At 41.2% G+C, this 16,278-nt stretch overlaps 1 protein-coding gene across 2 annotated transcripts; it reads left to right on the plus strand.

The window, feature by feature from the left end:
* The first annotated feature begins 5,955 nt into the window (after positions 1 to 5,955).
* HNRNPU (heterogeneous nuclear ribonucleoprotein U) lies at positions 5,956 to 15,478 on the plus strand. Of its 2 annotated transcripts, none has more exons than XM_057729651.1 (14): positions 5,956 to 6,815; positions 7,703 to 7,814; positions 7,903 to 7,976; positions 9,894 to 10,033; positions 10,597 to 10,696; positions 11,006 to 11,118; positions 11,461 to 11,724; positions 11,916 to 12,035; positions 12,362 to 12,490; positions 12,587 to 12,755; positions 13,020 to 13,274; positions 13,580 to 13,764; positions 14,109 to 14,180; positions 14,638 to 15,478. In XM_057729651.1, exons 1-14 carry the CDS (start codon positions 6,182 to 6,184, stop codon positions 14,689 to 14,691), a joined length of 2,421 nt encoding a protein of 806 aa, XP_057585634.1. In that variant the 5' UTR covers positions 5,956 to 6,181; the 3' UTR covers positions 14,692 to 15,478. The 2 variants fall into 2 exon arrangements, with proteins under 2 accessions (XP_057585634.1, XP_057585633.1); XM_057729650.1 differs by having other exon boundaries at positions 5,959 to 6,872.
* The last annotated feature ends 800 nt before the right edge of the window (positions 15,479 to 16,278 follow it).

Genomic DNA, 16,278 nt, shown 5'->3' on the forward strand with positions numbered 1-16,278 from the left:
CCTTTACTTGATTTTTTGATAACTCTAGCTTAAATTCAAGAATCCTTTAGTTCAAGTCAGGGTTGCAGTACATTTCACACATTTTTAGAGAATTTTTTAAATTTCCAAGCCCCCATCTTGTTCCCTAGTGCAGTGCCATGAATGTTTTGGTTTTTTGGCCACACTAGGCAGCTTGCAGGCTTGTGGGATCTTAGTTCCCTGACCAGGGATTGAACCCGGGCCTTCAGCAGTGAGACCGTGGAGTCGTAACTACTGGACTGCCATGGAATTCCCTCTCAGTGAATGTTGATGAAAGACACTGCGCAGGTGCTAGAAAATCAAGTTCCTCTCCCTACCCTCAAGGAACTTAGACTAACTTCAGTACAGATGATTATGTCACAGGTAGAAGGTGAGAGCTTCTGAGGTAATAATGACTTTAGTCTTTCATTTCATTCTTGGTTATGTGGTTCCGGATGGTCTAAATATTTTCTTCACCTTATTTATTTATTTTTGTTTTCCTCATTTTATTTAAGCTCTTTATTGGAATATAATTGCTTAACACTCTTGTACCAGTTTTTGAGGTATGCCAAAGTGAATCAACTGTATTTATACATATATCCCCATATCCCCTCCCTCCCGAGACTCCCTCCCACCCTCCCTGTCCTGGCCCTCTAAGGCATCACCCATCATCGAGTTGATCTCCCTTTGTTATACAGCAACTTCCCACTAAGTAACTATTTTACAGTTGGTAGTATAAATATGTCTATGCTACTCTCTCACCTTGTCCCAGCTTCCCCTTTGCTCCCCTCCAACCCCATGCCCTCCAGTCTATTCTCTGCATCTGCATCTTTATTCTTGCCCTGTCACTGGGTTCATCAGTACCATTTTTTTAGATTCCGCATATATGAGTTAGCATATGGTATCTGTTTTTCTCTTTCTGGCTTATTGGGCTCTGTATGACAGTCTCTAGGTCTATCCATCTCATTACATATAGCTCAATTTCATTCCTTTTTATGGCTGAGTAATATTTCACCTTTTTAAATTAGGTACTGTGATACTGGACAGTCACCGGTAACGTGTGATAGTGTGCACTTTCTATAAACTCCTTATTGCTCAACTTGCCCCGGTATAAGTTTTGGTAAACGTTAATTAGTCTTCACCTAGTAAATATTTTAGTTATTAGAAAAGCCCTGATATCTTACTATTAACTACATTATTCCAGTTCTCCTGCAGTTTTCTAACAGGCACATCTTATTCTACAGAAGTTAGATAATTTATGTGAAGGCAGAGATTCATAACATCAAAGATAATTCAAACAGAAAACATTTACTGTATTTATTTATTGCCACAGAAATAAAGTTTATTGGAAAACCCATCAAGAAATTACTTTTCCTCTATGAGAATACTCAACATTAAGAAATGGCATCTAGGAAGCAACATGACCAAGAAAATGCAGTCTGGGGAATCCCCTGGCAGTCCAGTGGTTAGGAGCTATGCTCTCACTGCCAAGGGCCTGGGTTGGATGCCTGGTTGGGAAACTAAAATCCCGTAAGCTGCATGGTGCAGCCAAACAAAACAGTCTGAGGTCTTATAGATTTCCATACTTTTGATAATAGATGACCTTTACCTGCCCAAATGAACCAAATGGTTACTCAGCCAAATAACAAGTAACATTTCTTGAATTTCTTTCCACTGAGAGCTGGGTTGTCTATATCTAGGCCATCTAGTCTGCCTCAATATCTGATAATCTACTGAGTGAATGCTGAATAGATAGCTTCTGTGTTATTGCCAGGCACTGAGCAAGACAGTCATCGGTCAGCAGCAGCTTGGGATGCAGGGCTCATAGCAAGGCTGAGTGAAAGTTGTGAGGTTGAGGGTCTCCAGGCCTAGGGGGGGCTGGGAGGAGTTGAGCAGGAAGCAGGTGGGCACGCAGGGCCGAGGAATGTGGCATGGTAGGGGGCAGCTGTCACAGCAGGTTGGCTCCAGTAACTAAACCATGTGTGGGCAGGTGCTGGGCAGGCAGACACCACGTCGGCAGCATTTATCAGAGGAGCAGATGGTAGTGGCGGGGCCGGTGGGGACACTGCAGCAGTGACAGCAAGTATAGACGGCCACGGTGTTAGGAATCTGGTTTGCTTTCAGAGAAACCGTTTACTTTAAACCTTTTATCCTGTTGTGGTATCCAAGTCTAAACTAAATGGGAGTATTCTGTACCATTTAAAATTCAAAAACTGTAATACACTAGTTCAAGTTTCATATCTACTAATTAATCGTAAAATGCTTTGAGACTCTAATGCCAAGTTTTGAAGGGAACAAGTAAAACCTGAATATGAGTAACCAATATTTCAAAGCTTAGCAGTGCTCCTCCATTGACAGTCTGGATTCAGCAAAGAGGAAGCTCATAGAAGGTTATCCCTGGAGGGACTCTACAAATCTTCTAATCTTTGTTTACAGATGAGAAAATGAACATCCAGAGAGATGGTGCAATTTGCCAAAGGTCCCACAGCTGGTTATAGTGACAGTGCCAGGCCTAGAAGTGAAGCCTGCACTCTCCTATCCAGACTTCATTTCACTTTTTCCCACACTGACATCTCACCATAAACAATTCATTGGCAATTCACAAAATATATGTGGTTATAATTTCCTAAATAAGATTTAACAATCCAACTCTAGATTTTCTTAAGTTCATTAAATTGCTTGACATAGCTAATGAAGACTAATGCATACTGAGCTCTTACTGTGTTTCCAGCCCTCTACTCAGAGTTTATACCATCTCGCTGAATTTTCCCAACAACCTCATGAGGCAGGTGTCATTTCAGACATGAGTACTCTCAGGCACAGAGAGATAGCTTGTGCAACATCACACAGCCACTATGTGGTCTAGTTGCAACTGCAACCCAGGTCTGATTTTTAACCTTGTACTTTTAACCAGAATTTGAAACATCCTCCCTTCCGATTGTGCTTTCTTGTTAGTCTATATGAAAATGTACTTTTCATACATAATAATTTGGAGGTACTTGTAACTTCTCACATTTTTGTGAGAAGATGGGAAAATGTATCTCAGCGTGTTTCTTGCTTCTTTTATTAAATTGGGATTGACTGTATATACCAAAAAATAATTACATGGAAGAGCATCTTGAGTCCATTGAATTTAGCATTGTCAGTTCATGTCCTTTCATTGCTAACAGCCCTCCAATTTCTTCCTTCTCACTGGAGGCAAAAGCCAAAATCCTTACAAAACCACTGGCAAGGCTGCTGGCAATTTGTACCTCCCCTCCTCTCCCTAAGCTGTCTGATCTCCCTGCCTATTTTTCCCCTACTTACTGTTCCCTCTGCCTCAAATGTTACCTTACTTCTTAGGCTTCCCTGACCACCCTATTTATAACTGAAAAGCTCCCCGGACCCCAGCACACCCTGCCCCTCTCCTGCTTCACATTTCCCTGCAGTACTTGTTACTGTCTCTATTTTATTATTGGCTAACTCTCCCTAAGAGAATGAAGGCATAATTGCATAGTTCACTGGAAGCTGCTAAAAAATATTTGCTAAGTGAATTATGTGACGAACTATAGCATTCAGGTATGTCTTTGCGTCAACCTCAAAATGTAAGCTATATATTCTGAACACCCTAACTCTGTAATGCCCTGTCATAGATCTGTTACCCATGGGTAATTCACTAATTATTTTTTGCTATTGAAAATTAATTTCCCCCCTCCTCCACTTTGTATTCTTGGTAGTCTCCAGGATTTCAAAAATGGGAAATTTCAAGTTTCTTACAGGTCCCTCAGCAATTTAGGGAAATTGTTCTGTACTTTCACTGGTCTCCGTAGAACAGGACTATCATGACAGCATTAAAATATAAGAGGAGGAAACCGTAAAATGAAGTCACTATTTGTACTTTCAAGTGGTAAAATAAAATATTGAATGGTAATTTTCACCTGTTTGTAAAAAGGACAAACACTAAAATGACGGCTCTTTGAGCATTTACAAAAACTGTTTTTTCAGTTAAATGTTGTCTAAGGCCCAGTGTAATTAAAGAACCCAGGGGTGGGGGGAGGACCTCAGCTTCCTGGGCCATAAAATGAGCAGACTAAAGATGATCTCCAGGCTACAAAGCTCTTGGAGGCAAAGCCATGGAATTTTCTCATGCCCTCTAAAGTTATATTTCATGTTTATTATTACAACTGATTTAAGAACAATTGTTATAAATGAGTATTTAGATATACATTTTTCATAGGTTAGTTTTTTTTCCAGTTAAATAGAAATTGATGTCATCTCCCTAATATTTAAAAATGTACAACTTATTTAAGGACTATTATAATAACTATTTAACTCTGATTCATAAGGGGACTAATTACCCAGTTTATGAACATTTAAGCCCCCTGTAGTTCTCTTCCCATTTTGAGCAGGGGTAAAGAATTTGAAAAGTTCAAATTCCAGTTTGTTACTTGTGTATAAGCTCCAAGGACATTATAACCAAAGGCTAAAATGAGTTTTTGGCACCATTCGAAGTTCCTATTTTGGGTGCTATCCCTTCCACCTTCATTAACTTGAACTGAGAATTACCAGTACTATACATAATCCATTAATTTCAACTCAAATCATTTCACAAACGTTAAACTTTCATCTTTATATAAGACTATGGTAAAATACATGATTCTTAAAAGCTGTTGAAAAGAACTTTAAAAATAAAATTTATTAATCAGTTAAAGCATACTAGCCTATGGGAGGAAGTTCACATGTGTATTTTTTCCAAATTTCGAATTAAGATGGGGGCATTATTGTGATAGCTAACGCACCAAACAGTGGGTATTGCTGACCTCCTTAGTGAAAGATAGACTAGACTGGAACACTGGCAAGCCACTGTGCAGATTCTCTGGGGTTTAAGACGTTCACCTCTACCACATATCTAAATTCTGGCACTCCTACCTAAAGCTTGAAGAACATAACACACCTCTTACTTAGTAAAGAGAAAAATTAAACTTCTAAGACACACCAAAGTAACATTTCTTTCGAGAGTGATAGTTATTTTTCTTTTCACAAAATCACAGTCCTTTATTTTTCATGAGGGTCTATTAGGGTTTCAGCATAATTTGGCCAAAGTATTTCTAGAGTAAAAGGAATAGAACCAAAGTGTGTGTCCCAGCTGGGTCTCATCCTCATCGTTAGCCACAGGGACTTCATAACTGGACGACCAGGTCCTAAATTGGACAGAATAAATCTTACAGGTGATCCGTCTTTTTGGTAGGTAAAGAAAACACAGAAATGCAATTCTGAGGCTTACTTAACTTCTTTGGCTAGTAGTGCCACGAAAAGGCCTGTAAAGTGCGCTGTGCAGTATGGAGTGGGGTACACGCTCAAAAGCAAGCATTTTTATCCCTGAAACCCTGCATCAGGGGTCATGGGAGAAACAAAAGAAAGGCCCTTCCCGAGTTTCAAATTCAATTCGCAAGGCAGGACTTAGGAAAATTAAGCCAAATATTAAACGGAAGAAAATCCCCTGCGCATAGTCATTGCCAAATCGTGTCGTACAAATCAAAACTGAAATAAAATTTTAAGGCGTTCTAAACAAATAGCTGGAGAAATAGGTAAGAGATCTAAAATGGAAGAAAAGGTGGCGGTTTCGAGCTGAAAATGCCAAGTTGAGGACCGAAAGCATTTGGGTAGAAGCAGCCTCCAGGCTGGAAAGCAAACAGCAAGATGAGTACTGCCACCAAAGATTTGGAAAGGCCAATAGATGTTGCACTGGGTCGGTTTAACTGAAGGCGGTTTCCTCCTCCTCCATTAGCTCGGCCCCAATTGGAAGCGCAGTGCGCGCCGCCGCGCTCTCGACCCGCGGCTCGGGCCTTGGTGGGGGGGGGGGGGGCGGGGCGGGGAGGGGGTGAACAGGCGTGGGCGGGGCGGGGCGAACGCGGGCGCTCCGCCGGCGCAGGGGCGGGGCGGCTATATTACGTGCGCGGCACCGCCCCTGCGAGAGGACGTTGCGTGCTCGCTCGCGCCAGGCGAGTCTCCGCGTCTCCCTCGCGAACTCGGTGAAAGGAATTGGCGCCGTTCGACACCAGGCGGACCCGCTCTGCAGCACGAACCCACCTCCAGCCGCAGCCGCAGCCGCCGCCCGGGCCGAGGAGCAGCCGCGCCGCCGCCAGTGGCCGAGTGAGCGGAGCCCAGTTTGAGCCAGCGCCTAGCGGTGAATCGGGGCCTCACCATGAGTTCCTCGCCTGTTAATGTGAAAAAGCTGAAGGTGTCGGAGCTTAAGGAGGAGCTCAAGAAGCGGCGTCTGTCCGACAAGGGCCTCAAGGCCGAGCTCATGGAGCGGCTCCAGGCCGCGCTGGACGACGAGGAGGCCGGTGGCCGCCCCGCCATGGAGCCCGGGAACGGCAGCCTAGATCTGGGCGGGGATTCCGCCGGGCGCTCGGGAGCAGGCCTCGAGCAGGAGGCCGCGGCCGGCGGCGATGACGACGAGGAGGAAGAGGAGGAGGAGGAGGAAGGGATCGCCGCCCTGGATGGCGACCAGATGGAGCTCGGGGAGGAGAACGGCGCCGCGGGGGCGGCCGACTCGGGCCCGATGGAGGAGGAGGAGGCCGCCTCGGAGGATGAGAACGGCGACGACCAGGGTTTCCAGGAAGGGGAGGACGAGCTCGGAGACGAGGAGGAAGCCGCGGGCGACGAGAACGGGCACGGGGAGCAGCAGCCTCAACCGCCGGCGGCGCCGCAGCAACAGCCCCAGCAGCAGCGCGGGGCCGCCAAGGAGGCCGCGGGAAAGAGCAGCGGCCCCACGTCGCTGTTCGCGGTGACGGTGGCGCCGCCCGGGGCGAGGCAGGGCCAGCAGCAGGCGGGAGGTAAGAAGAAGGCGGAAGGCGGCGGAGGCGGCGGTCGCCCCGGGGCTCCGGCGGCGGGTGAGTGCTGCGTGGTTGGTTGCGCGCGGCGGGAGGCCCGCGCGGGGTGGGGACTGTGCCTAGGCCTGCCGGAGCCCCGCTGGGGGAGGGAGGAGCCCCGCCGCGGGAGGGAGCCCTCGGGGGGGACGGGGGCCGCTGCGAGGGCGTGGGGGGAGCGTTGGGAATCCCGGATTAGGCGTGAGGCCTGCGCTCGGTGTGTGACGGTGGCGGCAGCGCCTCCATTATGTGGCTGGAGAGCCGGGGGTGGGGGGGGGGTGCTGCAGCTGCCGCTGGAGGGGGAGGAGCCGCGGTGGCGCCGCCGCGCTGCGTGCGCGCGGTGCGGGCACATGTCTCGGGGGGAGGGGAGGCCCGGGGCCCCGGCGGCGCGCTGTGGCGGCTCCGGGCCGCGGTATTGTGCAAGGCGCGCCGGGCTCGGCGTGACGTCACTTCCGGCGGGCGGGGCCGGGCGGGGCCAGAGGCGCGCAGTACAATGCCGCCGCGGGGAGCGCGGGCCTGGGTGGGGGAGGGGAGGGCAGGGCGGGCGGGGCGCTTCGGCCCCTCCCCCCTTCCTGAACTCTCTCTGGGATACACGTGGGCTCCGGGCCTGGGCCGCGCTAAATTTTCATTAGCTTTCTTGAACATTCGAGTAGACTGCCAGTATTAGCAATGTCCTTAGGCTGCGTCACTAATTCCAATACAATTCCAAGCGGATTGTTCTTGCGTTCACGTTTGAATCGTCGATTTAAAACAAAAGGGGAAAGTCGAGCTTTTTGGGTCCTCAAAACTGAAGAGGTTTTTCTGTTTGTTGTGTTGTGGCGTGGTCTGTTATAAAGGTGTGTCGTGTATTGTAGGAGACGGCAAAACAGAACAGAAAGGCGGAGATAAAAAGAGAGGTGTTAAGAGACCTCGAGAAGATCATGGCCGTGGCTATTTTGAGTACATTGAAGAGAACAAGTATAGCAGGTAGAGGAAGCTAACCTAGTTTTACTTGTCACCTGTTCTTTATGCTTTGGTGAGGAAAGCTGTATCAGGAGACAATTCTGTCTTTCAGAGCCAAATCTCCTCAGCCACCTGTTGAAGAAGAAGATGAGCACTTCGACGACACAGTGGTTTGTCTTGATACTTGTAAGTGAAGCTGTTTTCTCCCCCGTTCCTCCCCCGGTTACCTAATGTGGTTTTTGGTTCCAAAATGTTAGAAAACTTAACGTGTGTAAACAGTTCTTTTAAAAGTAGGATGATGGCTTATATTCATATTCTTGTCACTTAAATGTTTGTTGGATTGGTAATTTTACAGGCTTTAACAATTTGATAATTTTTTTGGTATGACTTTAAAGTTCTCATTTGTAGGAATGTGTAATTAATGCCAATATTCGACTGTCTAGCTAATGGAAACTTCTAAGACTACTTATAACTTGTCTTTATAGGCTTCTAAAATGTCATTTTTTTGTGGAATTATGTTAAGTGAGCTATTTGGGCTAGTTAAATATTTATTAATGATTTTCCCATTAGCACACCATTATATTCCCTAGTCTAAAAGATTGTAATATTACTTTCTCAATAACTGCTCTTTTGTTCTCAATTCCAGTTCAGTAGCTGCTGCTTTAACCTAAGTTGATTTCTTCCAAAGACCTGGGGCAGCAGCAGTGGGCCATCACTGGGCCACTAGCTTTCTTCAGCAGCGAATGGTATCAATGGCAGCGCTGTAAATACTGCTACTTACCCAGTTGGGTTGCAATTGAGTATGAGGAAGTATTGCAAACCTCTAAATGGGCCTTGGCTGTCAGATTCCTAATTTTTCTAATACAAAAAAAAAATTGGTTTGGTGTTTTGATCAGAAAGTGTAATTCTTTCTGTGATAGAACAAAGGCTAGAAATAATTGCTTAGAAGTAAGATGTCAACATGTCCTGTATTCTTGTAGATTCAAGGAGTTGTAGCTTAGATTGTCATCTTTTGAAATAAGTATTGCTTTTATTTAGATGTGTGAGATAGTGTAAATGTAAGTCTTGATTTCTTATTGTGTACCCTTTATATGCAGTTGAGATAGTGGAGTGTTTTTTTAAAGAACTGCACATGGAGTAATAGTTTTGAATGTTTTATGTTAAATTCAGTTGACTAAATATTGGCGAGATACTGAAGCAGTGATTCGAGAAGGTAACTCTTTTATAAGAGGCTTTCAGCTCCTCACCTGGAGATATCAATTTAAGTGCATTATTGGGTTCGAACAGAATTTGTTGAATTGGAAATTCTATCAGTGATCAGGAATTTAAAGAGCAAAGCTAATTTAAGGAGAGTTCCAAACTGTAGGTTTAATTTCATTTCACCAGTAGTTTTCTAACTTCACTTTTCCCTTGACTGAGAACTCAGAAGGTGCATGCTATAATGAGCCAGTGACCCAAAGATAGCTAGGTTTTGGATTATTCCAAAGTGTGTAAATCCCCCGTTGTTATTGATTAACAGGCAAGACTGGGGAAAGGGGACCTAAAATGCTGTAGTAGTAACAGCATTAGATGACCAGGTTTGTATTTTGTAGATTGAAACTGTCTTAACAAGTTTCAGCAAACAATTTAAGATTTAGAGTCCCTGTAAAGTGAAGGATCAGCAGCTCATACTCTTATTTTAAAATACTTGGTCATGGCCTTCCTTCAGTTTTATTGTGGCACTGGTAAATTCTACCTGGTCTGGCATGCTTCACTTTGATTTCCTGCTATCCTCTACTGCTTGCCTCTAAATCAAGGTAAAGAGCAGAGCAGGTATGTATTAATGTCACATTCTTGATTATTTTATATACTTAAAATACAGATAGTAAACCTTGATATTTGTTAGTTGCATAGGTAGTGTATGCTTCAGTTTATAATTTGGCAGAATGAGTTGGTGGGAGTGGGGCTTAAACTGAAAATTAGAAAAGTAGCATGATCTGTAAAAATGTAGTATGCAACATTAAAAGAAATATTCAAAAATTTAATAACAAAGTTTTATCTACATAGCCGATATATTTATCATGGCTATAAAAAGAAATAATATGGTATTTGATATGATTGCAGATAATTGTGATCTACATTTTAAAATATCAAGAGATCGCCTCAGTGCTTCTTCCCTTACTATGGAGAGTTTTGCTTTTCTTTGGGCTGGAGGAAGGGCATCTTATGGTGTGTCTAAAGGCAAAGTCTGCTTTGAGATGAAGGTAAATGCAATTTTGTGATGTCTTTTTTTCCTTAAGAACCTTTGTCCTGACACTTAGCTGTCATTGGAACTTGTAATTTTTCGAGTTTTTGTGGGGTAGAAGAGGGACTTGGAACCTGTGATTTGTAACAGTTGAAGATGTTTGTTAAGTTAGAAGCTGCCATATAGAGCCAGCCTAATTTTTATTTAAGATGTTCAATTTTCATCAGGCATGTGAATGGCCTACCATGGGTTTGAAAATAAATTTGGTTAGACTCCTTTTTGTTCCAGAGGAAAACGTGTTCAAGGAATACTTTAGTTGTTTTTGAGTATTGAGGATATCTAATTTCAAGTTTTTAATTTAAACGTGAATCAACTTAGTACTTAAACATTTTCGGTTTCAAGTTAAAAGCACTTACATCAATTCTTAAAGTTTTCATAAAAGTGGTGAGGATAGAGTTGGTGTTTTTGTGTACTTAGTAGCTGGAGAAAAATTATTCCATTCCCCAAATGAAATAAACCAGGGTTGGTTCAGTGGTTTATTTCCTTGGTTTACAGTTTAATCCTTTATGATTTGACTTCCAGGTTACAGAGAAGATCCCAGTAAGGCATTTATATACAAAAGATATCGACATACATGAAGTTCGGATTGGCTGGTCACTAACCACAAGTGGAATGTTGCTTGGTAAAGTTTCCATTTGAGTGTTCAGGGTTTGATTTCAGTTGTTAGACTAGAAGGTATTCTAAACTTTTTGCCTTTTTTTAGAGATTAATAACAATATGGACATGGCTAAGTTTTAGCTTTTCTTTCTTTGTGTTTACTTGGTTTTATGACTGGCATGCAATTTGTCAACCAGTTGTACAACCACTTTGTGCTCAGTAACTTTATATCTAATATAAAGTTAGTATACTTCTGAACCCTACATCTTGAATATTAACGTATGTGGGTCATTGGACTTTTGAAAAATTGATTTCATGAAAGTTATTTTCTTAGGTGAGGAAGAATTTTCTTATGGGTATTCTCTAAAGGGAATAAAAACATGCAACTGTGAGACTGAAGATTATGGAGAGAAGTTTGATGAAAATGATGTGATTACATGCTTTGCTGTAAGTCATAGTTAAATTTCTACATATAAATAGCAAGTTATTAAGAATATTTTTACATTATGTCATTGTCAACTTCCAGTAATAGTTCATTTTGACTGAAAACTATTTAATGTGAAGTTGGTCTGAGAATCTAGTCTAGCTTTTAGGGCAATATTAATTTCTGCTTGTGGATATAGATGTTTTAGTTGTATATAACCAAATGTTAAGGTTCTTTAACATTTTAACATATAACCTAAATATGTATTCCACAGGATAACTTGAATTTTGAAGTTTTTTTTTTTTAAGAAGTGTTGTAAGAAGCAGATTAGAACCCATTAATTTTTTTCTCCAATTAACTAACAGAATTTTGAAAGTGATGAAGTGGAACTCTCCTATGCAAAGAATGGACAAGATCTTGGCATTGCCTTCAGAATCAGTAAGGAAGTTCTTGCTGGACGACCACTCTTCCCGCATGTTCTGTGCCACAACTGTGCAGTTGAGTTTAATTTTGGTCAGAAGGAAAAGCCATATTTTCCAATACCTGAAGACTATACTTTTATCCAGAATGTCCCCTTGGAGGATCGAGTTAGAGGACCAAAGGGGCCTGAAGAGAAGAAAGATTGTGAAGTAAGTCACTTTAAAGAAAGAATTTTAAAGATGACCTTTGCTTGGCAAAAATGACTTTTAGAAGAGTTGGATGGTTGCTGTTTAATTTACTGCCACACATGTTGTTCTCATTAAAAGGCTGTGAAGGTTTAGATATGTAAACTGGGCTTTTGTGCATTTAAAAAAAAATTAAAGAATTCTTTCCATTGTAGGTGGTTATGATGATTGGCTTGCCAGGAGCTGGAAAAACTACTTGGGTTACTAAACATGCAGCAGAAAATCCTGGTAAATACAACATTCTTGGAACAAACACCATAATGGATAAAATGATGGTAAGTAAATTGGGCATGATGTCAGCATTTTTAAGACTAGAGGATATTCTAAGTAACCCTTTTTGTCCATTTTGTTAGTATCTTAGAGATAGGAGTTTGGGCAGTTAAATTGATTGTTTAAATAGGCTCTTTAGCGGTAAGGTTAAACTGCTTTCCAGTGGCTAGGCTTCCTTTTGTATAGAAGGTTTTTGGACTTGGGTTATCCAGTAGCTAAAAATGAATTGAATGGCATTGGGTGTTTTTACAGGATATAATATCCTTTTATGTAGCAATGAGAAAAGGCAATATTTAAACTTTAAAATGTCTGCTTTAACTTTTAAAAATAGGTGGCAGGATTTAAGAAGCAAATGGCAGATACTGGAAAATTGAACACGCTGTTGCAGAGAGCTCCACAGTGTCTTGGAAAGTTTATTGAGATTGCTGCCCGTAAGAAGCGAAATTTCATTTTGGATCAGGTAAGCTGTAGCTTTGAAGTTGAAAAAAAAAAACCTGATAATTGTAGAATTAATGCTTGGGGTTATAAACTTAACTTTTTTTTTTTTTTTTTAAAGACAAATGTGTCTGCTGCTGCCCAGAGAAGAAAAATGTGCCTGTTTGCAGGCTTCCAACGAAAAGCTGTTGTAGTTTGCCCAAAAGATGAAGACTATAAGCAAAGAACGCAGAAGAAAGCAGAAGTGGAGGGAAAGGACCTACCGGAACATGCAGTCCTCAAAATGAAAGGCATGAAATTTAGTTCTGCTGTTATGTTAATTATTCTTCTGTGATTATATCTGTAAACTTAAATTTTATGTCAGTAATACTGTTTCAGGAGTTAACTTTGTAAATGAGTGTATTTGACTTGTTTATTTTTAAGAAAATGTAATTAAAACATGAATAGGTATTAGGATGCTTTGCAAGAATTAAGCTGCTTCAGAGTTTATAGGCTTTAGGATTGTGGATGTGTATGTAGTGGGGTTTGTAAGTTAATGATTTTCTGTTTTGTAGGAAACTTTACTCTGCCAGAAGTAGCTGAGTGCTTTGATGAAATAACCTATGTTGAACTTCAGAAGGAGGAAGCCCAAAAACTTTTGGAGCAGTATAAGGAAGAAAGCAAAAAGGCTCTTCCACCAGAAAAGAAACAGAACACAGGCTCAAAGAAGAGCAATAAAAATAAGAGTGGCAAAAACCAGTTTAACAGAGGTGGTGGCCATAGAGGACGTGGTGGATTCAATATGCGTGGTGGAAATTTCAGAGGAGGAGGCAAGTTAATTTTGAGTATTATTTATGTGGTTCAAGGTTGAAACAAGTGGTAATCTATAATCTTCTAGTTTGGGTTTATATGCTATTTAGCTGAATTTAACATAGGAAGTTTTTGATCCTCATATCCTAGCTATTTTAGTAACCATCGTAAAATATTATATGTGATTTGATAGTAAATGTACTTAGGTTATGTTGAATGGGTAAAACATTTCTTTCCTAAAACAAAGGAATGGTCCAGAAGAACCCTAAGTCGTGTGTAAAGAAGGTAACAACACACTGTTAAATGAAATGTCTCTTGTTTTTAGCTCCTGGGAATCGTGGTGGATATAATAGGAGGGGCAATATGCCACAGAGAGGTGGTGGCGGTGGCGGAAGTGGTGGAATTGGCTACCCATATCCTCGTGGCCCTGTTTTTCCCAGCCGAGGCGGTTATTCAAACAGAGGGAATTACAACAGAGGTGGAATGCCTAACAGAGGGAACTACAACCAGGTAATGATTTTTGCAGACACTGATTTCTCTATATAACTTAGTCTGGAAAGTTGAAGGCATATGTTGCCCAGCCTCAGTAAGAGTTAGGAGCACAGGGTGTATGCATAGTGGTGGTAAAGTGAGTCAGTTTCATTAATGTTGACTTTTCAGGTGCGTTAACTAGCTACAAGTCAGGTGATGTTTCATAGTGAATAAGTTAAAAACCTGAGAGCAAACCCAGCAGTGTGCGCTCAGAGGTTAATGGCTGACTGGCAGTCCATATCTATAGCTCTTTTCCCCCTGCCCCTTACACAAACCTAACAACGTGTGCTCAGAGTTCTTAAAGGTTTTTTTCTTTTTTGTAGAACTTCAGAGGACGAGGAAACAATCGTGGCTACAAAAATCAATCTCAGGGCTACAACCAGTGGCAGCAGGGTGTAAGTAATTCCTTATGTGCTTTTATGTACATTTAATTGAATTTTGAGTTCATAAGAATCAATCTTGAAAAAAGATCTTGTCCAGGGATTGTGTTTGTTAAGTGTTACAGGGCAAGGTGTGAATTCTGTTGCAGTTATAGCCATAATATCTTCTGAAGGCAAAAAAATAGGTTGGAGTTTGGTAACAATATTTTTAAATAAAGTAGTATTTAATACATACGGTTCTTTTTACTGCTAGCTTTAATTGTATAAACTAACCAAGTCATGATGTGTTTCTTTTTGTAATGTGTATTGATAATGGGATATTAATACTAACTAAATTTGGCTTGATAAATCAGTGGTATGACAGGTATAAATTTGTTTCCAGCAATTACTCTGAATTAGATTGTCATTTCCTAAAAGCAGTTTGAGTGGCTTATTGATGTTTTTTCTTTAAAAAAAAAATTTTCTCTTACAGCAATTCTGGGGTCAGAAGCCATGGAGTCAGCATTATCACCAAGGATATTATTGAATACCCAAATAAAACGAACTGATACATATTTCTCCAAAACCTTCACAAGAAGTCGACTGTTTTCTTTAGTAGGCTAACTTTTTAAACATTCCACAAGAGGAAGTGCCTGCGGGTTCCTTTTTTAGAAGCTTTGTGGGTTGATTTTTTTTTTCTTTTCTTTTTTGTACATTTTTAATTGCAGTTTTAAAGTGAATCGTAAGAGAACCTCAGCATTGTGCACGATAAGAGAATGTGTCAGTATTTCAGGGTTCTACATTTTATCTGTAAAATGTGACTTTTTTTTTTTATCACAACAAAAGTAAAATGTTGCTTTGTACCTGGTGTCTTTTATTAAGAATTTACTCCCCCCATTTCTCACAGAGATAACAGTCGGGAGTCATTGTCACAATATAATAGAAATGTTAGCAACCAGATTCATGTAAGGACTAAGTGGTCCTCATGAATTGCATAAGACTCTGTACTGCTCATATTACACTCCATCCTCTCTGTAGTTTGCTGAGTAGTGGAGGGGTAAGCTAAATAGTTTATGACAGTAACTGGGAAGGCTCTTTCTTTTTCAATAACAATGGAATTGGCATATTTGGGAATGAAGATAAAATTTGAAACTAAGATAGAGAAGATGGAGTGTATGTAGAAGGGCTGTTAAAAATGTAAAACTTGGTTGCATTATTTGTGGAGGCTCAAACTTGTGAAGGTTAAATACCATAATTTTTCCATTTGTTCTGCATTTTGATTCTGAAAAGAAAGCTGGCTTTGCCCATTTCTTATTAAAAAAACTTGTTGTAAATCCAGTTGTCTAATGGGATCTATATGAAGTTAGCTATGTCTGTATGCCCTTCTCCCACAAAATACTGTATAACTAGTGTGCTTGTAGTAGTTAACTCCACCATCTTTGTAAGCTAATGAAATTGTGAGTCACCCATTTATATCTTAATTTTTAATCATGTCAGTTCTTGAATGGGTATCTCCTTAGCCTGCTGATTTCTTTTTCTTTCTAAAGAAAGTGGGTGGAGAAATTAATTTAGACGTTTGTTTGCAATAAAAAGAATTCATTTTACTCTTGTTTTGGGATTCTCGCCATCAAGGTTCAAAATCCCTTTATGAAACTCCCAAGAGGAGAAAATTTAAGTGTGTGCTTTCTGGACAGCTTATTCTTTACTCTGTACCTGGAACATTTAGGTTTTAAAAACTTAAATGTGTACTGACAATTGACTCTAAATTATGAAGTAAAGTTGAACGCTTCCCTTCCCCTCCCCCCCCCAGATGACTTTAACATTTATTGAGGGGAAAAGGTACTGGCTGGGAGAAGTTAACACTCAGTTTATCATCTTTACAAAATGCTAATGGCTGTCCTCATTATATATACATCTATAATACATGAAACTTTGGGAACAGATGCTTTTAGAAGCCATCATGCAAGCCAGTCACTACTACACAACACTGCTAACTTAACTGTAGTTATGTGATAACATTAGATCCCCTAATTGTAATTTTATTGGGTTTGCACAGAACACTTAATCTAAAGGACCCTCACTCATGTGAGGTGAGGAATCAGGAGTCAAACTGTAGAACTAAAACTTGACATCA

This window comes from Hippopotamus amphibius, chromosome 3, assembly GCF_030028045.1.
Source record: "Hippopotamus amphibius kiboko isolate mHipAmp2 chromosome 3, mHipAmp2.hap2, whole genome shotgun sequence".
Taxonomy (NCBI): domain Eukaryota; kingdom Metazoa; phylum Chordata; class Mammalia; order Artiodactyla; family Hippopotamidae; genus Hippopotamus; species Hippopotamus amphibius.